This window comes from Arachis hypogaea, chromosome 12 (genome assembly GCF_003086295.3).
Source record: "Arachis hypogaea cultivar Tifrunner chromosome 12, arahy.Tifrunner.gnm2.J5K5, whole genome shotgun sequence".
NCBI classification, from domain to species: domain Eukaryota; kingdom Viridiplantae; phylum Streptophyta; class Magnoliopsida; order Fabales; family Fabaceae; genus Arachis; species Arachis hypogaea.
The window spans coordinates 6,805,395-6,828,456 of NC_092047.1; the positions used below are offsets into that span (position 1 = coordinate 6,805,395).

The 23,062-nt window shown below is 35.1% G+C and overlaps 1 protein-coding gene and 1 long non-coding RNA gene across 7 annotated transcripts; both read right to left on the reverse strand.

Annotated features, from left to right (window-relative positions):
• Positions 1–522: 522 nt before the first annotated feature.
• On the reverse strand, positions 523–3,306 carry LOC140177267 (uncharacterized). The gene is made up of 3 exons (XR_011869089.1): positions 3,193–3,306; positions 2,967–3,080; positions 523–648 (listed from the first exon to the last, which is right to left on the reverse strand). It is a non-coding gene; the product is annotated as an uncharacterized lncRNA (long non-coding RNA).
• A 16,145-nt stretch (positions 3,307–19,451) lies between these two features.
• Positions 19,452–23,062, reverse strand: LOC112726609 (F-box protein CPR1). Of its 6 annotated transcripts, none has more exons than XM_025776058.3 (5): positions 21,823–23,037; positions 21,445–21,565; positions 20,355–20,471; positions 19,714–20,281; positions 19,452–19,623 (listed from the first exon to the last, which is right to left on the reverse strand). In XM_025776058.3, the coding sequence occupies exons 1-2, from the start codon at positions 22,994–22,996 to the stop codon at positions 21,549–21,551; spliced, it is 1,191 nt and encodes a 396-aa protein (XP_025631843.1). In that variant the 5' UTR covers positions 22,997–23,037; the 3' UTR covers positions 19,452–19,623; positions 19,714–20,281; positions 20,355–20,471; positions 21,445–21,548. The 6 variants fall into 6 exon arrangements, with proteins under 6 accessions (XP_025631843.1, XP_072064724.1, XP_025631841.1 ...); XM_072208623.1 differs by having other exon boundaries at positions 21,432–21,565; XM_025776056.3 differs by having other exon boundaries at positions 19,714–20,471; positions 21,823–23,062.

Below are 23,062 nucleotides of genomic sequence, written 5' to 3' on the forward strand. Positions count from 1 at the left end.
GGATGATTCCATAGTGTTACCACTAACCATCGAAACCAGAAGCCAGAGGAAGATCATCCTCTCCGAGTTTGTGGTCTTCAAGGACTCCACTGCCTACAACATCATCCTCGGAAAAAAGATGATCAACAACCTATCCGCCGTCATCTTCACCAAGATCCTAATCATGAAGTCTCATGCCGATAATGGCACTATCGAAACAATACACCGGGACCAGGAAGTCGCAGTAGAGTGTGAGAATACCAGCTCGGCCCTCCGCAAGAGATCCCGTGTAACACCCTAACTACTAAAGCTCACGCTTCCGGCTGCGCGACTCTGATAGCTCGGACATTACGACGACTTTTAAATTATTTAATACTAAAATATGAGCCTGTTTAAAACTTTAAACCGCAATACCGCTCCCAAAGATACTTTCGTTCGATAACGTACATCAATACATACCATACAACTTACAGAAACTCATAAAGAATACATCCATATATATACATACATATATATATAAGTAATATTACAAACATAATCCAATATAATTCCTATCCTCTTACAGATTATATCAAGATAAAGGCGAGGGTGCAGTAAACCATAACTAAAACAATACAGAGCATCACAACAACAATTAAATAAGCTCTTCATAACTTCTGCGCCCACATCCTGAAAGGGGAAAAATGTAGGGGGGTGAGAACATCATCCTCGAAAGGGTTCTCAATAGAGGGTTTTTGGGAATTATTGTAATAGGATACATGAAGATAAACCGTACCAGTGATTAATAACTATCTTATGCCCCCTTTTCAAATACAAAGGTTTACAATAAAAGAGAAATCTGAAATCCTTTTTCTAAAAGAAAAAACTGTTCATTTAAAACAATATTCAAAAGCATTTCCAAAGGCTTATCTATGCTGAACCAAATTAGCCTTTCACACATTTCCAAACCATAACCACAATACCGAAACCAACCATCGGTACATCTCAATTCAACCACGGCCCTAGACCTAAACAATCCAACCAACAACCAATCACCACAATCCAACAGTGTCCCAGATGCAAACACAGATAGAAAGTTCAAGCACAAACAAACAGTTATTACAAGTAGAACAGTTAGCAATTAATCACATAGGCAAACCAAGTATAATATGCACACCCAATCAATGTCACACAAATGCATATGATGCATGCCTGTCCCTAGTGGCTGATGATATCATCTGTCGGTTACCAAGCCAACCCGACGTGTCCGGTAGCTAACCCGGACACAGTCTCTCTGTGCGCTTTATTATCATTAGAGGGTATCTGCGCCCTGTCGCCATTAGAGGGTATCTGCGCCCTGTCGCCATTAAAGGGTATCTGCGCCCTGTCGCCATTAGAGGGTATCGGTGCCCTGTCACCCTTACAACCAGAGAGAAAACACAAGCATACTCGCATACAACATTCATCTCAGCCATCCGGCTCACGGTTCATTCCAGAACCAGCCAATTTATCAATAAATACAGCCCTTCGGCTTAAGTTCATAATTCATAATCAGCCATACGGCTCACAACTCATTCGGCAATCAGCCATAGTCCAATAGCATACACAGCCATTCCGGCTCATAGCAAAATAGTACTTCCACCATTCGACATCATCAAATTCATAAATCGGCATTTAAGCCATAAATCACTTTTCTCAATTCATTCACTTTGAAATCAAGTTTCAACTCTTTTCAGCCTTGGCTTTAAAGATCTCATTTCTCAAATCATCTCAGGCTCATAAGCCACTTTTACTCAAAGTAAGTTCCCTTTTTAAAACAAAGCCACTCTCGGCTTTCTCTTTCCAAAACTTCCAAAACCATGGCAAGTTAATGATTTATTTCAAAGTATTCAAATTCATCCATCCAACAATGGAATTTTATAACAAAAGTTTCTCGGCAGAATCTCAAGTCTTTAGGGAAGGTCAACCTATATCAATTCCTTAGAATTCATTGAAACTATTAAAATCATAGATTCTCGGTTCAAGTAAATAAAACTGAATTTATTATGAAACCGACCATACAAAATCACAAGTTCTAACCCGGTCCAAAAACCAACTCATTTGAAAAGGAACCGGTTCATTTGAATCAAACCACTTTCAGGTTTCTTTTTGGAACCCATTTTTCTGACTCTTCCCAAAATGCCTCAAACTTAATTACTCAATCAAAAGTCTAGATTCCTTTGAAATCACTAAAAGCTCCTTTTTATATTGAAATCGATATTAGAGCATCATTCTTTCCTTCAGTGATTCAAACGGTAAAAATAGTTCATTTCTAAATAAGTTAAACCCAAGGCATAAAGTTCACTAAATAAATTAAGCTTGAAAATATAAATATTCTCTTAACAAATCAAATAATACCACTTCTCAAATCCAACCCCTTTTAAATGACTTTTTAAACAAGACTAGGATTTTGTAGAATTTTCGGCAGCACCTCCCCTAAAACTTGGACTTTTGCCACCCGGTTCGGGTCCCAACTAAACCGTTTCTCATTCCTTTTCAACAGCTCAAAACCAGAAATCAATTCAAAGCAAGCTAAATCCAACAGTCGCCTCAGTGGCACATCTCAAGAAAACCATTTCAAAATCAACTCAATATCAACCGATTTAACTCATTTCCAAAGCTTTAAAGAATCGGTTCAGCAATAAATCATTTATCAAAACCAAATCGATTAAAGCAACCCAAGCTGAATTTCAAGAGTATTCTATCTTTCACATCATCAAAATAATTGACTCAATTCAAACCAATCCTCAACGGATTAAACTCATATTTTAAATCTTTAAAGAGTCAACTTCAGACATTACATTTCACAAAACCGCACAACAATTCAGCCAAACCAACATCCATAGTCATTCGAGTCAATCAAATAATACATAAGGCATATACAATCACCAAATACACAATATCTCACACCAGTATCCATATGTAATAATTCCAATACACAAAACATAGTGTTTGGAAAGCGCCCCTACCTCAAAACGCAATTCCATAACCCAAACGTCTCACAGAGTCCTTTCCGTCTCAACCCGAAATCAAAGGCAGCTTCAAAGCACAGCCCCACACGTTTCGCAGCAGTGTAAACAGCTCTAAATTACCACAAGCAACCTCAGTTACTAAACTCTAAGGACATTAATACCGTAAAGGCTTTAATACACGTACGGGACACTAACGTAAGGCTTTCAAAACATAATTACTTACCGAAACTAAGAAAGGACGGCTGAATCGAAACAGCGGCGGTCTCCGGGCCCGCTCGGCAACAGCCCGGCAGCCACCTCAAGCGGCAGTGGCGACAAATTCCGATTACGACATCTGAAACCAACACGCAGTGACTATAGTATTCCCGGAATTCAAAAAGGACAGAAACTACAATTAAAACCCTTACCGGCAGAGCGTTCTCCAGCGGCGGAGGCAGCCTCAGCTCCAGCTACTCATAACAGCAACAACAGCTCTAACCGCGACAGGCAATGACTCGAACTCAGCCCTATGTTATCAAAACCTTAGGATTTCTACCCAATTATAACAGTGCAGATTTTCAAGGGTTCCAGAAATGTAACTCTTACCGCAACTAAGGAGAAGTGACTGAGCCATGAAGCGGCATCCCAAGCGGTGTTTCCGGTGGCCACAAGACTGCTCCTGGCGGCCAGAACCGCAACACGGTTTCTTCCTCCTTCGGCAGCGACAACAGTGGTGCTTTTCGGCCACCACAGGTCTCCGGCAACAGTAACAGAAGCTCCAACTAAGCACCGCAGAGCAGCAGTTTGGCAGCACCGTCGGCCAAGTTGCGGTGATGGAGACGCCCTCAACCGCGGTGAAACGCGACGGCTGTGGAAGCTCGGCGGCGGCTGGCTCTGTGACGAGGATGACGGCGCGGTGACGGCGCGTCAGCAGTGATGCGACAAGCTGGTCGGCGACGAGGAGAACGGCGAAGGCCCCACGCTCGGCGATGGTGACAGGCGGTGATGGCTTCCCCGCGGTGGCTCCCTTTCGTGCATCTTCTCTCTCTCTGCGCGCGAGTTCGGCGGTGGCGAGGCAGTGAGGCGCGACGGTCTTCTCCCTCGGTCAGGCGACGGCGCGATGGCGGCAGTGAAGCCCGCATGCCGGCGCGAGCCTTTCTCTCCTCCTTCTCCTTTCTCGGCCCTCATATATCTTTCCCCTCCTTGTCAGCAGCGGCGGCGACGGTGGCAGTGGCGTCCACCACGCCGCCTTTCCTCCTCCCTCAATCTGCCTCTGCTTCTCTCTTTTCGTTTGGTTTGGGAACCATGTGTGTGTGTTGGTACAGAGAGGGGCAGCAGCTGCTGCTACTATAACATTAGGGAATTGCGTGTGGGTGAAATGGGTCGGGTTAGGGTTTTCAGGGTTAGGGTTTCATTTTCAAAAATTAGGGTTAGGGGCATATCTGTAATTTCACCCAAAAAAATAGGTATAATGTGGTAATGTAGTAATTGAAACCCAAACTAAATCCAACACTAATTGTATATAGAAAATACTATTTTCTCATCAATTTCACAAATTATTTTCAATAAAATGCCCAAATCTAAAAATTAGAAATAATATACTTGATTTTCTTCATTTTCCAAAATAGCAGTAATAATATTTAAAATATTACTTATCTCATCCAAATCATATAAAATCTTTATTATTTCATAACTATCAATCTTATATTTTAAATATAGAAAATAATCCAATAATTATAAAATTGGATAATAACCATAACTTATCTCAAATTCAATAAATCAAAACTTGTCTTAATTACCTTTAATAAAATAATTTCTAAAATTAAGGCTATAAATAACTATATGATTTGAGACTTGATCATAATAAGACTTTTCAAAAGTTCTGGGTCTTACATCCCGAGACGCGGCAGGCATCTTCCTCGCCAACCTCGATGCACGCCAAGACTAAAGTCCACGCAGAACCATGGGAGGAAATGACAAAGAAGCAGAGTGGGACCTTGTAGACAAGGTCAGGAGCATAGCACACCTATGGGAGCTAGCCCTAAAACAGATAATAAGCCTAAGGTACAATGACAGCACGGTACGACGAGACTTTAGACCAGGAGACCTCGTCTTACGACAAAATGACATCGGTCCACCCACTCCCGGAGAAGGGAAGCTCACGCCCAACTGGGAGGGTCCCTACCAAATCAAGACGACAATCGAAAAAGGAGCCTACAGGCTCGAAAGACTAGATGGGACCAAACTCCCAATATCCTGAAATTCCACCAACTTACGACGCTACTATATGTAGAAACATCCTTCCAAAACAACAGGATCGAGGTCGTTTAAGATTATCTCTTTACCCTTTATATTTTGCCTTTTTTACTTGCATTTATTGCTTAAGTTGTTTAATCGTATATTTTCTTACTGGGCACTCTTTTCTACCCACATCGGGAGATTTTAACGAGGCCCAAACTACAAATGAAATTCATTTTCTCAAAAGCATTGCCCCGTCCGACGACACGAACCAAATGTGGCTACCCCCGAGGATCGATCACCCCGAGGCCAACAAAACGGATATCCAAATAATAAAACGGATATCCAAATAAGTAAACGGCTACCCGGGAATCGATCACCTCGAAGTCAATAAAACGGATATCCGAATAACAAAACGGATATCCAAATAAGTAAACGGCTACACGGGAATCGATTACCCCGAGGCCAACAAAACGGATATCCAAATAAGTAAACGGCTATCCAGGAATCGATCACATCGAAGCCAATAAAACGGATATCCAAATAACAAAACGGATATCCAAATAAGAAAACAGCTATACGGGAATCGATTATCCCGAGGCCAACAAAACGAATATCCAAATAACTAAACGGTTACCCAAATAATAAAATGGATATCCAAATAAGTGAACGGCTACCCGGGAATCGATCACCTCGAAGCCAATAAAATGGATATCCAAATAACAAAACGGATATCCAAATAAGTAAACGACTACACGGAAATCGATCACCCCAAGGCCAACAAAACGGATATCCAAATAACAAAACGGATATCCAAATAGGTAAACGGCTATCCAGAAATCGATCACCTCGAAGCCAATAAAGCGGATATCCAAATAACAAAATGAATATCCAAATAAGTAAACGGCTACACGGGAATCGATTACCCCGAGGCCAACAAAACGGATATCCAAATAAGTGAACGGCTACCCGAAAATCGATCACCCCGAAGCCAATAAAAAGGATATCCAAATAACAAAACAAATATCCAAATAACAAAAATAGTGACTCGTGAATCGATCACCCGCAAAACCAACAAAACAGAAATTCAAATAAGCTAAATAAACAAAAGTCTTGAAATTGGCCCACCAAGAGGCCTAAAATAAGTTCACAATAACGGCCCAAAAAATACCACACAAAACAAGCATGAGCTGACGGTCTTCCAACTCGCGAAAAGCCAGACTGACCAACATCCTACCAATTGATGCAGGATGATGTCACGCCCTTTCCAGTTCCTCACAATCTCCCAAACTACAGAAAATCGGACTCCCCAACGACTTAGCATTGAGACCAAGAAAGCATACTCTCATGCTCCGGGGGCAACTGTTCCAGACCCGATCTCCGGGCCCTTCTTCGGAACGGTCATCAAACCCGGCATGTGATGAGACGCCCAAACAACGTGCTCCTTGCCTGACCATGAAACGGCCAGGAACTCCCCAAATCCTCGACCTCGACCGGAAAAACCAAATAACGATCTCCTTTTCAAACCACAAACGGCGAGGAAAAGGTTCCTCCAGCGATGAGACCGAGCACCCTCACTCTCTCGCTCCAGGGGAAACTGTTACGGATCCGGCCCACGGATCCTACGCTCGGAATGGTCCCCGAACCCGGTTACCCAGGTCCAACCCGCTTCGCCCTTCTAGAAGGCCCGGAACCGGTCCACTAGAGTTCCTAACAAATTTTCGAATTCAAACGTCTCTCTTATCTTAGCCAAACAAGATAAGATAAGATAGCTACCATCACATATAAATAGAGGACCCAGGTCCCTCCAGGTATTTATTCATTCCTCACACCTTCTACCTCTTAGATCCATTCTGACTTGAGCGTCGGAGTGTCTTTGCAAGTACCACCCCCATTGCTCTAGTCAAATAATCTGGCATCTGCCTCGACCTGCAAATTCCCGATCCATCTCTCAACCCGTACCGGAGGCATCACGTTGGAATGTAGAATTAGGGAAAATTTTCCTCTCTCGAAATAATCTAAGATTACATAAAGTATTGTACCATTATCACTTGATTTCATTTTTAGAAAAAAATAAAAAATAATTTTTTGTCTTTTACTGCAAAAATGATTGAATTTTTTTTTAAATGGTTTCTAATGCTATTATCATTTTGTTCACATCCTTAACGTTTTTAAATTTTCAATAATGTATTTCTATCCAAACTCAATTTTTTTTCAATATATAATACCCCTCTCCTCATCATCTTCCTTAATCACTTGAAGACCTGAACCACTCTCTTCATTCTTCTCTCTTTTTTTTGTTTTTTTTTTGTTTTTGGTCGATGAATTGGACAACCCCTAATCCTAGGTACACAATACACACCCACATACTCCTTACATACTTACCATTTTTTTTTTCTCGGTTGCAGCTGGTAAGACTCGAACCCCAGACCTTTGAGATGAGGAAGGGGCGGAATGCCGTGTGAGTTATGACTCATTGGCATTTTTTTTTTTGTTTTAAATATCGAAACAGGACTAAAAATTCTAAAGGAGAAAACAAAAACGGTTAACTTCATATATGATATTTTTTCCTTTGGGTTAGAATGTATGAAATCTTTTCTTTTTAGGTGAACAGAAAGTATGATATCTAATATGGTCCCATATATTATATATGCAAAGATAATTCAGGTCCAAAAATAATTGGGCTATCTGCTCTTATATCCGCTTCTCTTTTTGTCCAAGCTCTTTTGTCTTGCAGGCCCTTTTTTTGCTACTAAAACTTGTTAAAACATCATAACATGGCATTACCGTTCAAAAATAAAAAATCGTTACAATTTAACCAGTATTGGTCGAATTAAGTAAGTATCGGTTTTCGAATCTTACCTACTACATGTAACAACAATTCATTAGCCAATAACAGACTCTTAAATAGAGTTCAGATCCGTTAATAACAAAAAAATATCATAATTTCATTAAAATAAGTAATTGATTAATTATAAAAAAAATTGAAGTTTATGAGTCTTCACTCTTCAGAGTTTTAATTACTTTTATTAAAGTGAACATTGAAGCTTATTTTAATTACAGAAAAGGTTAGGGGTGAACACGGATCGGTTTGGTTTGGGTTCATCATAAAATTAGAATCAAACCGATCAAAATATAATTAGTTCGGTTTGATTTGGAATTATATTTTTTTGTATATGTATTCGAACCAAACCAAACCGATTAAGAACGGATTGGTTCGGTTCAGGTAATTGGATATCTGATGACTTTGAAATTGATAAAAAAATCAAATTTTTATCTTAAAAATTCATCAAGTACAATAAATATGTAACATCAATAAAAATAATCCAAACATGTTAAACACCAAATACATTAAAAATAAAACTCATTAAAATCCAAACATATTAATAGTGAATAATCTTTGTCTAATAAAAAAGCCATATATATATTTTTTATTTTTTTATTTAATTAATATATGATCAGGTTCGCGGCGGGTTGGTTCGGGTTTCGTACCCCTAGAACCGATACCCGAACCAATCACTAACAAAGATCATCGATTTGGTTCGGATTGAACCTAATTACCTATTAGTTCCAGAACCAATTTAATTAATTCGGTTCGGATTCAGATGGATAATCGGATACCCGCTATCTGTGCTCACCCTAAAAAGATAAAGGTGAAATTCTAACATGAAAACTCTAATAAAAAGTAAAAATACTAACTTCAACAGACTATTCATCTATTATTATTAACCATGTGGTGAAATAAACAATAAATTTTAAAGTGCACTCTTTTAGAGAAAATACACTTCTTGGTATGTACAATTATTTTGGAAAATAATGGGGTTTTTGATAAAACAAAAGTGACAAATTTATTTAACTAATTACGTTTGTGAGACACATTGATAGCATACATATATATGTTTAATTTACAATTAATATTATTTTGTAATGCTTTTAAGAGATATTTCTGAATATACTAATATTTAAGAGATAATAAAAAATTAGTCTAAATGGTTCAAAATACTTTATTTAATATTTATTAATTATTATTAAAATAATTATGTAATTTTAAATATAATAAATATATAATTATAGATATTGTTATTTTAGCATTACCATTGTGAATATTAACCTTGTGTCTAAAATCTTTTGTTCTATGATATATTTACATGAAGTTTAACATACATCAAGTTGGTGTTTGGTTTAATTAGTTTAACATTTAATTTTTTAATCAAAATTTCAAGTTTATTTGAGCTATTATTCTTATGATAGATTAATAGATTAGTTAAATTGATTAAATTTTATTAAGAGACACTGAATGTAAATGGTTTGACAAAAGTACTAGCGTGTATCAAACTAAAAGAGTGGGGTTTTGATTACGATATCACCTTAGGAAAAGTATACAGCTCTAAAAAAGAAAAAGTTCTTGTTTTTACTTTTTGAAGGCAAATTGCCAATCTTATTGTGCCAAACACACAAGGATAGAAAGTGGAACGTTGAAGGTAAAAGCATTTTTTTAGAATTTTAAAAACAAAAAAAATCTATCCCTCGTTATATATCTATTATTTATTATATATTATTAAAATTAAAACTTTATACTTAATAATAAAATTGATGTGAAATATTTTTAAGAATATTTTTTTAATTTTTTATTTATTAAATTCAATCAATTATAATAAATTAATTATATCAATTAATTGTTAAATATTTTGTATCTAACCAATTTTATTTTTGTTATTAAACTTAAAAAAAAAAAGAATAAATTATTAATCAATTCAGAATTTAAATTTAAATTTTAGTAAAAAATTAAAAAAATATATTTTTAATTTTATCTCACTCACTAGAATTAATTTTAAAATAAAAAATTACCTTGCACATTATACTATAGCATAATGTGGTTATTTATTTTTTTAATGACAATTATTAGCAAAATCGTCAAAATCATCCATGAAAGATACCCCAATTCCCATTTTCGTCTCCGAAAGATAAATTTAGTCCCTCCGTCTATTCTGCCACTAACAACGTTAATTTTGCTAACGTGGCACGTTAGTTTTTTTTTTTTTTTTTTTGTCAAGATTCAAACCATTAGAAAATTGGAGCTCTAACCCAACGACCCGACCCGGAGATTACAGACTCTCCTTCTCCTCTACGCGTCTCAACCTCCATGCCAGTTCCAACAGTTGCTGGCTCCTCGTCGATGTCGTTTTTCCCGCTGTCACCTACATCGACACCTTCACATCAGCTCCCATCAGTATCTATTTCCATACCCCCAACCAACCCACCCAAACCCAAACCCCAAACTGACCCTCTCTCTCTCTCTCTCTCTCTCTCTCTCTCTCTCTCTCTCTCTCTCTCTAAGTGTTCAGGTTGGGTCAGCATCTAAAATTAGAGCAATCTCTAGCCTAGCAGCAAAGATAGAAGCAATTAGAAACGCCATGATACTTTCAAACAATTTGGGGTTATAGAAAGTGCTTATTGAGTCAGATAGCTTACCTCTAGTGCAGAATTTGAAATCGAAGAGCAGGGTTGGGGACATTGATCCAATATTGTTGGACATTCTACAGTTGGCAGGGGAGTATAATAGGTTCGGGTTCACTTGGACACCAAGGGAGGAAAATAGATTGGCGCACGAAATTGCAGCCACGGAACTCGGTAGAGCACTGAAGCAATCCTGGATGATTAACCCGCCCCCTGAACTCAGGGTAGTGATCCGACGTGATGTCGAGAGTCGCCGAGGAGCAAGGATCGAGTGGCGTCAACAGAACCAGCAGCAGGGGCAGCAACAGATGACGTCAGGAGCCACGGACAGAGGAGCATACGTCCGAGGAAGCTCAGATTAGGGCGGAGACTGAACGGGCATATCGTTCAGAAGACGATGACGACGGAGGAAGTTCAAATTTTTCCTCCTTGGCGCAACAACGACTACGTTCCGCAAGTAGTGCTCTGTGATGCGGCTAACCGAATTAGATTGGGGGTGAAAAACGAGTACTATACCATTGATGCGGCGGTGGCAGCAACTGTGGAGTAGGGGCTCTAAGACGCTTGATAGGTGGCGGAAGTTGACATTCAGGCAAGGTGTGGTATCTCTGCAACATCCGGCGATGACGGCGGTGGTTACTGGAGACAGTGCCCGGCGTGAAGCTTGAAGAACCACCATTGCGGGGGTTGTGTTGCAGCGGGACGGGAATGGAGGCTCGAAGCTACTCAGATGGGTTGAGGGGGGATTTTCGGGGCGGGTACGGGTGGGTCGGGGTTCTGGGTAGTTAGGGTTCTGTTTCTGTATTTTTGGGCTTAACAGCCCATGACCAAAAAGACAAAAAAAAAAAAAAACTAACGTCCCACGTCAGCAAAATTAACGTTGTTAGTGACAGAATAGACGGAAGGACTAATGTGATTAATTTTAAATCTTTCGAAGACGATTTTGATTAAATTTATCTTTTGGTGACGAAAATAGAGATTGGGGTATCTTTTAGGGACGATTTTGACTATTAACTCAAATAAAATGGTGTAAAAAATTGAAAGAAAATGTATTTATCAATCTAGAGGATAATAATACATTTTTTAATGGAATAAATTATTGAATAACAAAAATTGTTATGGTTTTGATCTCTTCACACAAACTAATACTCAACGATAGTGTTCTAGTTAGGGCTGAAACTAGAAGTGAGCCGAGACGAGCCAAACTGAGCCGAGCTAGATCAAGCTCAAGCTCGACACAAAAATTAAGCTTGACTCACGGTTTGACTCATTAACAATCGAGTCTATTTCTTAAACTCAAATTCGGCTTATTGAAAGCATACGAGCTGGCTCAAATAATAGGAACATAATCTATAATTTTATATCAATAAATTATAGGTTTAATTACTCTGTTGGTCCCTATAGTTTCGCAAAATTTTTAATTAGGTCCTTATACTTTTTTCCTTTTAATTGAGTCCTTGCACCAAAATTTTTTTTAAGACAAATACTATTTTTATGGTATTTTCTAACTTGGCAGACTTTAAAAACCAATACTATTTTTTTACGGTATTTTTCAACTTGACAAGTTGAAAATTAATCTACCGTGGATTGAAACTCTATTTAAGAGTCTGCTATTAACTAATAGATTATTACATACACAAGATAAAATTTAAATCCTAATACTTACTTAAACGAACGAGTAAAAAGACGGATCAACCAACCAAAAATTACTTGAGACAGATATTAATTATTTTAAATATTTTTTAACATTAAAAATTGTTAAACTTTGGTTATAATTATAACTTTATAAAATATTTATAGTGATAATTATTATATATTTTTTGTTTAATTTTTTAATAAAAAAATTATATATTTTTCTGTATTATCCCGTAAAAGAAAAGGAACGATTTACCTGTGATTTGAATTGTGTGTCTTTCTGAATAAAATTGTTCTGTTTTATTATTTAATGTAAATTTAATACTTCTGATTTTAGCAACGTTCTAAAAACCGGTTCGAATCAATCAATCGAATCATGAACCGACAATAATATGATTTGACTTAATAGAAAAATCGGTCTATTAAAGAATCGGATAGAAATCGAAAAACCGGTCGAAAACCGGTGAGTTAGACCGACCCAAAAATCGACCGATTTTCAAACGAGCATAGAGAAACAAAAGACGAAGAGGAGAAAAGTAAAAAAAGAAGGACAAATCGGGAACGACGACGGCGGAAAGACGGCAGATCTGGAAGGCCGACCCAACGGTGGCAAAACCAGGACGCCGGCGCAGCAATGGCAAATCCAGGACGCTGGTGCGACATAGAACGTTAGCGCGACAACAGAACGACAGCACAGGGAAAGTGCGGTGGATTTCGAACTACGTGAAGCGAGGAAGCGCAATGGATTTGTAACGATGACGGCGGATCCTGATAAGAACAACGAGATGTAATATATATACTAATATGTGTTTACTGCGTTACTTTTCTCTTTCTTTGAGAATGTCGTTTCAGTCTTGGGTACGGATTCAGTACGCCGAAGACGTTTGTGCACCAAAACGCCAAAATTTTGTTTGTCTTATTGGTGCGCATTTTTATTGAGGAGTCATTAGATCTTTTATGTTTTTTTAGTCCAATAGTCAAGATCATCTTAAATGTAATTTAATATAATTAGTTAGTTAGTATTTTTTGCAGCTTTTGTGTCAATGGAGTTACTTTAAAAATATTATTTTTTTCATAGTTATTGTTGTTATATCAGAAATATATGTGGATTTATATCAAAAGATTAGAAATATGTAAATTTAAATTAATTAGAATTAAGTATTTCCTGCTATGTTAAATGCCACCTTCAACTTCCTCTTCACCCTCAACTCCTCCCTCTTTTCTCTAACTCCGCCACAACCTCGCGCACCCTAGCATCAACCATCTGGTCGGAGATGAGCTTGAGGACCCCAGCATCAACTAGATCTGCGCTACGGCCGTCATCGTAGTGCCCCCATCGTCAACTACTAGGCGACCTTTTCATTTTCCAAGATCTGCACCGTCTAAATCCGTGCGGCACCTTCCCTGCCTTACTCTCACGTAACTATATATAAAGCATTCATTAAATATTTTCATGTGAAAATAATACAACCACTTCGAATGACAGACTATTTACTGGCACTGACTCATCTAACAATGGCGGCACAACCGTGGAAGAGTGCCAGGGCATGATTCAAAGAGAACCTCAAAAGTTAAAGACCTCAATTTCTTTTCATTTAGGATCTTAAATCTTATTTTCAGATTGGGAAAAACAAAAATAGAGATGAAAAGCATAAAGTTCAGCTATTAGGACTTTATCATCTAATGAGTAAACTGTAAAATTAAAACTAAAGGTGTAAGTTAATAAATTATAATATGACCCCTCTTTTTTAATATAATTACCAAATAAATTTTAATAAAAAACAAAATTTTTATTTATAGGTGTCTAGACTCTAGACACACCAATAAACCAAACAAATTTTTAACATTTCAGTGTCCAAAAAAAGGCCGACGTACTGAATGCCTGCCCTTCAGTCTTTCACATGCTTTTTTTTTTTAATCTTCCAACCTTTAGATAAGAAGTTAAGAACTGTGTCAGCTCTTGACCAAAAAAAAAAAAAAAAGAACTGTGTCAGCTACAGTGCTACTAGACAAATTCATAAAATACTAAAGGAAAGGGGAATATAAGGGTTTCCTATATGGACATATGGGCTATCTTATTTGAGCCTAATCCCTTTTTTTTTTTTTTTATCTTTTCGGTAAGAAATTATAATTTAGCCCATCTTACCGTCTTTTATTTTCTGTCATAAGGCCTTTTTTTAATGTTTTTTATTGTACCATTAATTATGCTTATTTTTAATATATTAAGTATTAACATAATATATTCAATCTAAATTAAATATATACCAAAAATTAAAAAAATATATACACTTTTATACATAAAAAATAAAAATTAAAACGTAATTAAATTGTTCGATATTTTTATATTTATTCTTTATCATTTTATAACATAAAATAGAGCTTAATTTTGATACATTAATAATTAAAATGTTTTATATAGTCACTCAATCATATTTATCCTTTTAGATGATCATTCATATAGTTAATATAAGCACGTATAAATTTTTATCAGTTATTTTTGATGATTTAATGTTATTTATTTTACACTATCAGTTTATTAATATTAAATTTTATATAATATTATAAATTTTATACGTATATAAATTTTGGCCTTTGATATTTGTTTTTTAATATTTGGGTATTTGACTCCTATTATTGTATTTAATATGATTATGAGATTTTAATTAGAATTATACTTTTAATTTTTATATATTTATTTATAATTTGATATGTTATTTTATTATAATTCAGTTATTTCGATTCAACCACAGTTGAATTGATTGAACTTTTAAATCGATAATTTGATTTTCAAAACTTTAAATTTTAATCACATTTTTTTATACATGGTTCATTCAGCGGTATCTATCTGTACATGTCAAGTTATAACAAAAATATGGAATAAAATATTTAAACCCGTAAATTTAGGAAATAAATTAAACTATTTGTATTTTATATATGAGTGTCCATTACATTCAAATAGTAGAAAAAATAAATTTTATCATATTACCACTTTAACTACTCATACATTCATATCACCACTTTAACTACTCATACATACATATATAAGTAATGACATTATAATATATATATAAAGTATAATAAAGATTTTTAGTCAATCATTTTTCTATTAACCATTATGTTCTTTTATTTTTCTTAGTAATTTTTAATTTTTAATTTTTAAAGTTTCATTGATTTAAAAGTTCTTTTTAAAAATGCTTAAATTTTTTAACATAATTCTTAATTCTTATTTATATTTATTTTAAAAAGTTCATTATTGAAAAATTTTACTCTCTTCTTTAAGGGTTTTTTTATTTAAGTAAATTAAATATATTCAATAATTACTAAAATAAATAATTTTAAAAATTATTACAAAAATACGTCAGTTTTTCATATCTCGTTTACACTGTAAACGAGATTATTTTACATATATCCATATTTATATTTTTTTAATTTTTATATATCTTATTTATAGTATAAATAAAATATATGTATTTATAAATATAAAATTATATTTTTTTAAAATAATAAAAAATATTAATAATTTAAATTGAACCAAACTCTTAAAAATAGAACATTTTAAATAATAAAAAAGATGGACGGTTTTATGTAATAGAGAAGATGGACGTTTTAAAAATGGAACACTATTAATACGATTAAAATACTATTATTAAAATACCATTATTAATAAATACGGTGTGCTAACTCATACAAATTAAAAGATGGAAAGCATGAAGTTGATGCACCATAAATAAAACAATTGACAATATCCCCATCAACCTCTTCTAACAATTGGCGAACGGTTATCTCCTATTTATCTCCTTAACACACCATTAAAACGGTTATCTCCCGATTCTTTCTTTAATTTATTCTTTCCATCTTTCAATTTTTAGGAATGGGTACAATTATCGTATTTATTCTCGTCATGGAACTTGACTCATATGTTTATACTATAAATACATATATTTAATAATATATGTACAATTTTTATTTATACTATAAATACATATATTTCGTTTACATTATAAATGACATATAAAAGGCCGACGTATTTTCATAATAATTTTTAAAATAATTTATTTCATTAATTATTGAATATATTTAATTTATTTAAATAAAAAATCCCTTCTTTAATTGTGTCAATACTTATAAATTTTGTAATATAATCCTATAATATACATAGCACACGAGAGGACCCTTAAACAAGCACCACACTCGTGCATCACATAAAAGCAGGACCCCTTCCACATGCTCAATTCTTCAGAACCCCAACTTCACCAAGTAATGCAACTTAACCTGCACAATTATTTACAAATCATGAAAGCACTAGCGATTTTACAAATCAACGGTCGTGATAGTAAGCTTATCCATGTACTGTTTCATAGATGAAGGATTTTGGATTTTGCCAAACTGCAATGCAAAATATTTGGATTTTGCCTGCATAAGTAATTATGAAATGCATAAAAATACAAAAATAAGATAAATATAAATGGAGAGTAATCAATAGAATCATGTAGCCAGTCACGGGCCCTCAGGAGGTGCAATTCTAAGTCCTTGGCTAAGAATACTCACAAAATTTATCATTCTGAACCAGAAAAAAACGGTTATAGGTGCCTTAACTCCAACTTTATACATCTTATTGTTCATAATGTAGTATGCATTTAATTAAGGTTATATATTAAGTACTCTTTAAGTACTCCTAAGATACTTTAGTGTATATAAATAGTTATATAGAATATATTTATTTGGGTTAAGGTGTCTAATATTCTTGTGAAATAATAATCAAAACCTACCGTACCATAGTAGCATTCTATTACCAAGTTTCTCCCTTAACGGAACATACTTATCAGATTCTCCTTACCTTTCAAGTGAAAAAACTTCTTCGAGTTCAAGACTCCATTCCTTTATAGAAGGATTACAAATATGGAAGTTATATAGTAAAAAAATGAAAGAGCTCACACTTGAAATTAAAAACACAGATACATACCGTATGTGTGGGAGTATTAGTAGTATGAAAATACTTTCAATCAATAGATAATCTTCACATGTGCTAATGCATTGATATTTTATCCATTAAGGTCTAGATATCAAAAATCATAATTGAACTTTAAGAAACCAAGCAAATAAAAATGATATATCATTTTTTACTATATTCAGATGTAACTTCATCAACATCCTCTGAATAGATAGAATGATGAGTCAGAATTCTTAGTTTCTAGGAGATTTTGTATATCTGTCAACACTTCAAACACTGAAAAGAAGAACCAAAACAACATAAAATCAAAAATTTATTACTTTGACACAGCATGATTGCTTCTGCCACTAAAAGAAAATAGTTAATAAAATGGAAAGAGTACATAAACAGTACGCAAAGATAATAAAACTGTGAAAGAATAATGAAAAAAAAAAAAGATGAAAAAATTTTATTGATTGTTAATTGATTGAAAATTATAAACTATGAATGTAAAACTAAGTATATATAGAGTATTGGCCTATGAAAGATATAAATTCCTAATTTAATTGTGATACAATTTAAACAAGCATTTCAACTTAGAACTCATACTTCATTGAAAAATAGACCAACCAATCATGAACCTTACTTGAGAAGTGTTATACACAATATACTCATTGTACATGAGCTCAGAAGTCTTGATATTTGATGGCATAGGAGTCACGTCGCCCCTCCACTTAACATGTTCTGATTCGTTAGGCTCGTTCTTGCCAAGGCCTTTAGTAGAGTGCTTTCCTTCGTGAGGCTTATCCATGTACTGTTTGATAGATGAAGGAGCCGTTCAATATAAAATGAATATTTTTGCAAATCAATTTGGCAAAAATTTAGTGTTTAATGTGCATGAACTCATTAAAAAGCCAATACACACAAACTTGAATCAAACCAAACTGACCTTAGCTTTCTAAAGTTCATAAACATTTTCAAGGGCAACTTCACTCAAAAACATTAGACCAACAGGATCTTTCTTATCAGTGTAACAATACTGAGTACTCTGGCTGTCAGCAAAGTAAAAATACCTTTGCCGAATTACAATGCAAAATATTCGGATATTGAAATTCCAAGTTAATAAATTGATTTGAAAATAATATTGTGTAAATTTTAAGCTGTGCAAACGGTTAATATTTTTAAAGATTTCATTATATTTTAAGGAGTAGGAGTTCATTAATTTTCTATATAGTTGATTTTGTAAGAATCTTATTTTAGCAATAATAATCTCAACTTGAATTTATACAAAATATTTAATATTTGTCAGAGTGACGGGTCCATTATGTGTTCATAGTTGTTAAATTTTAAAATAAGATATGAGATAAATTTTATACACACTTTTAAGAGGGCTATTGGTTCCCCTTCATTGGAGAGGGGCAACAAATCCTTGACCTATAGTCCTATACTTCATGATATACTTCAAATCATATAGTGGTGCATTTTAACATATTTTAAATTTAACTAAAGCAATTTTTTATCTGCAGAAACACTTTTAAAATTGAACATAGTACATTTATGAAAAAGGATATTTTTGTAATGTCTGAAGAAACAAAAGAAAAAAAAAACTAGAAAGAGAAAAAGCAAAAACAACTAAGGAGAAGAGGGCATCTCCCCTAAAACAATCTCATCTAAAGAAGACCAAGGTTGTAGCCATTCTGGATACGGATTTCTTATTGCATGCTTGACCATGTGGTTAGCAACAACATATTTATTGTCTAGTCCCTATTCAGAACCTCATAATATAAATCTTCACAAAGAGATAGGTATTGAGACAGTCAGTTTCATAGATGATTTCTTTATCCAACCACACTCCAAGCTAAAATTAAATCACAGAGAATCCTAAACAATTCACATCGCACAAGCCGAAACAAGCCGCATGTTGGTTCTCCAAATTGCTAGCATCACAATTGAGCTTGATTACCACCGAAGGAGGAGGCGTCCAGGAAAAAAGCAGGGTGGTTGGATTAAAGGTCATTTGAGTATAGAGAATTAATTCAAAATCTCGTGCAACATGTTTAATCATCACAAAGACTTTTACATTGATCAAAGGGTCATCACCATTGAGCACATCATTGTTTCAGTCATGCCAAATCCACCATAGGGCAGTTGAGAAAGTGAATTCATTGAGTATTATGTTTTTTCGAACCCAGTATTTGAAATCAATATTCCTTTCTGGCGTTGTTCTTTGGAAGGTACTTAAATACAGACGTAAAGAAATGTTTTATTGATGATTCAGATGAGTAATTACAAGGAATTTGGAACCATATGAGTTTGTAGTATTACTTGAAGAAAAATTAAACTAATGAAACAGTGGTATGAATTAAGAAAAGAAAGTGAAGTAGAAACGCAGCGATGCACGTAGTGCATGAGGACCTGAACGAAGAGGAAAATTAATTAGAATAGATACAAGGGATTTCATGTAACTAGAAAAGGGAAAAACAAAATGATAAAATGGCACCATACCAGGCTCAAACTACCCTGCATAATCCTTCCATTTAGTATTTATGATGCGCCCTCTCATGCTTCTACGCACGTTCGAAGAGTGGAATTACTTGCATTAGAGTGCTCACTCCTATCCAATTTTGTTATTCTCTTTCTTACAGTATCCTTTCCATTTAGATCAATCTTATCCTCAAGGTTGAGAGCAGGGTATAGTCGAGTGTTGGCAACTGGTTCCCATGATGTTTCTGCAGTGTCTCTAATTTCCCACTGCACATGGACCTAGTGTTCTGGTTTTCCATATAGAGCCATGTACAGGGACATTTTGATGCTTCTGTGATGAGAAGTGTTATACCAATACTGGGCCCAAGGTAGCATATCGAACCATAACCTGGGATTCTCGAAACAGAAGCAACGAAGATACATCTCCAATGTCTTATTCACTACTTTACTTTGCCCGTCCGTTTGTGGGTGGTATGCCGAGCTCAATGATAAAGTAGTGCCTTGCAACTTAAATAATCTCCACCAAAAGTGACTCATAAAGATGGGGTCCCTATCCAAGACAATGGAGCTAGGAAAGCCGTGGAGCTAGCTGTTTATACTGATTAACTCCTTGCACCATGTAACACCAAACCAAAAACAAACTAACAATGAGATTAACTTACCTCTTCCAAAGGAGATTTAATACCAGCAGGTGGTTTAGAATGTTCTTCACTCTGTACTGCTGCTTGGCCTAATGCAGCTAAGAGAGTTTGCTCAGCCACACCAATCCGCAACTTTCCCTGGAAAACAAACCCACCCACGGTGTAATTGATATTCAATATGGAGAAGTAAGCCTTCTGTAATTTTCAATAAAGCAAAAGTTTCAACATGTAGAAAACGGCAGTCAGTTGCAGCAAACATTCAGCTCTCAACCAAATAAATAATAATAATAATGAAAAGAATTTTAATTGGTAGAAATCAAAACATCCAAAAAGACGTTTTAGACGTATATGAGTGGCTCCCTAATAGTTATACATCTAAATATCCAAATCAAACAAGAAAAGAATTCTTTTAACAAATTTTCAACCACTCAAAAGTTAACACAATTGGGTAATGTTACCAACATTATTGCAGGTTATGGCATATCTTAGTGTCCACACACCAGCTTAAAAATATATCTAAAAGCTAATCCTAAAACTAGGAAATACTTGAATAAAATCAAGTTGAAAGACCTACATAAAGATGTAAAATTTACACCACTATAGCAATTGTATCAACATGCTACAGGTTTCATTACCAGATACAACAAAAAAACAAGTAGAAAACTTATGGTTTACTTAACCTACCATGAAAGAAAGACTTGCGAGCACATGCTACATGAACAATGAAGAATTCAAGTGGCAAACACAAATATCCCAATTGTAATCCCAACAAACAAAATAATGAAATACTTACTACTAAAGACCAAATTGAACTCACAAATTAACAATTAGTTTACATGTTAAATCTCATACTGATGTGTGATATTCTGTGTAGACATGATAACGCAACCAATGAAATATTGAATATAGATAAAGCAGATAATATAAGAGATTTTAGTATTATATTTAATACAAAAAAGACATTTGATTTAACTAGAGGAAACTCTATTTGCATTTTTAAATGTTCCAGTTTTTCACATTCATAGTTGGAAGGGAAATCATACTCTAAAGCAAAAGAAAAATAAAATAAAATTCTCTAAAAGCTTCTTCCAGCTCAACTTGTCAATCCTACACTTTATTTAGAGTAGAATTAAGTGTCTCTGTTGGTCAGTCATTCTCTCTAAATTCTCTTTCCTTGTTTGACATCTTTCTGATTCTGATGGCCTACAGAAAAAATCACCATTGCATGACACCTGAGAAAATAAATAAAAAAAAGAAATAACTTAAAAGTTAAAACCCCTTACCACAAGACTAGGCTTTAGGAAGCAAAACAGTGATCAATGATTCCCTAAGCATTGATAAATTCAAATTTCACCAACCATAGACAAAAGTTACATTTGATTGGAATTTGATGCAAAACACATATTACTCATCACTTATTCATTAATCACAATGCAACGAAAACTAACAAGAATAACTTGGTGCAAAGCATAGAAGAATAGTTACATACTGTTTTCCTTCCTCTTCTTTTTCATCTTCTTCTTCTTATCCTTATCCTTAATGTCACTAGGAAATGGCAAGAGACTCTCTGTATACACAGTATCCGTTATTCGGAATGAATAAAAAAGATCTTCAAAATGTGTGAGCAGGTCTCTTCTGACATTATATATGAAGTAACCTACTTCTACTTCTACTTCATCATAACCTCTTACAATAATATCACCATCACTGGATAAGCAGAATAGCTGATAGACTTTGCAAGGAATCTCATGGAGAGTCCAAGATGAGTGCACTTTATATTCTTTCATCACCCATATGTGAGTGTTATGGCTAAAATCATTGCGATAATACAAGGCTAGGCAGCCTCCTAGTAGGGCGAGATTTGAATAGGAGAATGCACTCATTACAGGTTGTTCCGGCCCAGATATCCTTGAAAAAGTCCTCTCCTTCAGATCAAAGATAAGAATAGCATCCCTAAAAGTTTTAGGAGAGTGAGGCAGCCAATGAATAGCACCATTCAAGAACAACCCACAAGAATTGATGTCAAAAACACCCGAGGGTTTGGAGAATGCAGCATCGAGATTAATCCATGAATTGGTTCTCAAGGACAAGTAATCCAAGTGATAATGGTAATCCTTATCCTGCCAAGCTACAACAACTACGTAGTCATCCTGTGAAGCATCATAACCAAATCCATACAGATAGAACTTGCAGGGAAGGCTAATATCCTTGTACACACAACGAGAAGCAATACGAGAGTAGGATATTCTTTTGCTGTATCCAGTCAGTGGGTTCCATACCACAAGAAAATGTGGGTCTCGATGTAAAAGAACAAAGCCTCTGCAGGATCCCAGGAACTCAAAATCAGTAGGTGGCTTTTTCTTCTTGAAAGGGGGAGGCACCACTTTTACGGGTGATGTATCAATGTCGTCACTAAATAGTGCTTCTAAGTAAACGAAGTAAGCCACAGTGCGGTTTATGTGGTCTATGAAGATGGTTGCGTTGGTGGCTGCGGGAGAGTTGTGAAAATGCAATTCCGCAAATTGTGGATCGGAAATTAGAGAGTACCAGAGCTTCGAAACGCACCTGAGACGAGCGAGATGCTTGGCCGGCACTCTCAGTAAGATTCTGTGAATCAGGTCAAGAGGGAGGATGTCGTCAATGCTCTTCTGCTTCTTCTCCATGCTGGATGCCTCTTTCTCATTGTTCTTCTATTTAGGCTTGGTTTGGGAAATAAAAAAGATAATTTC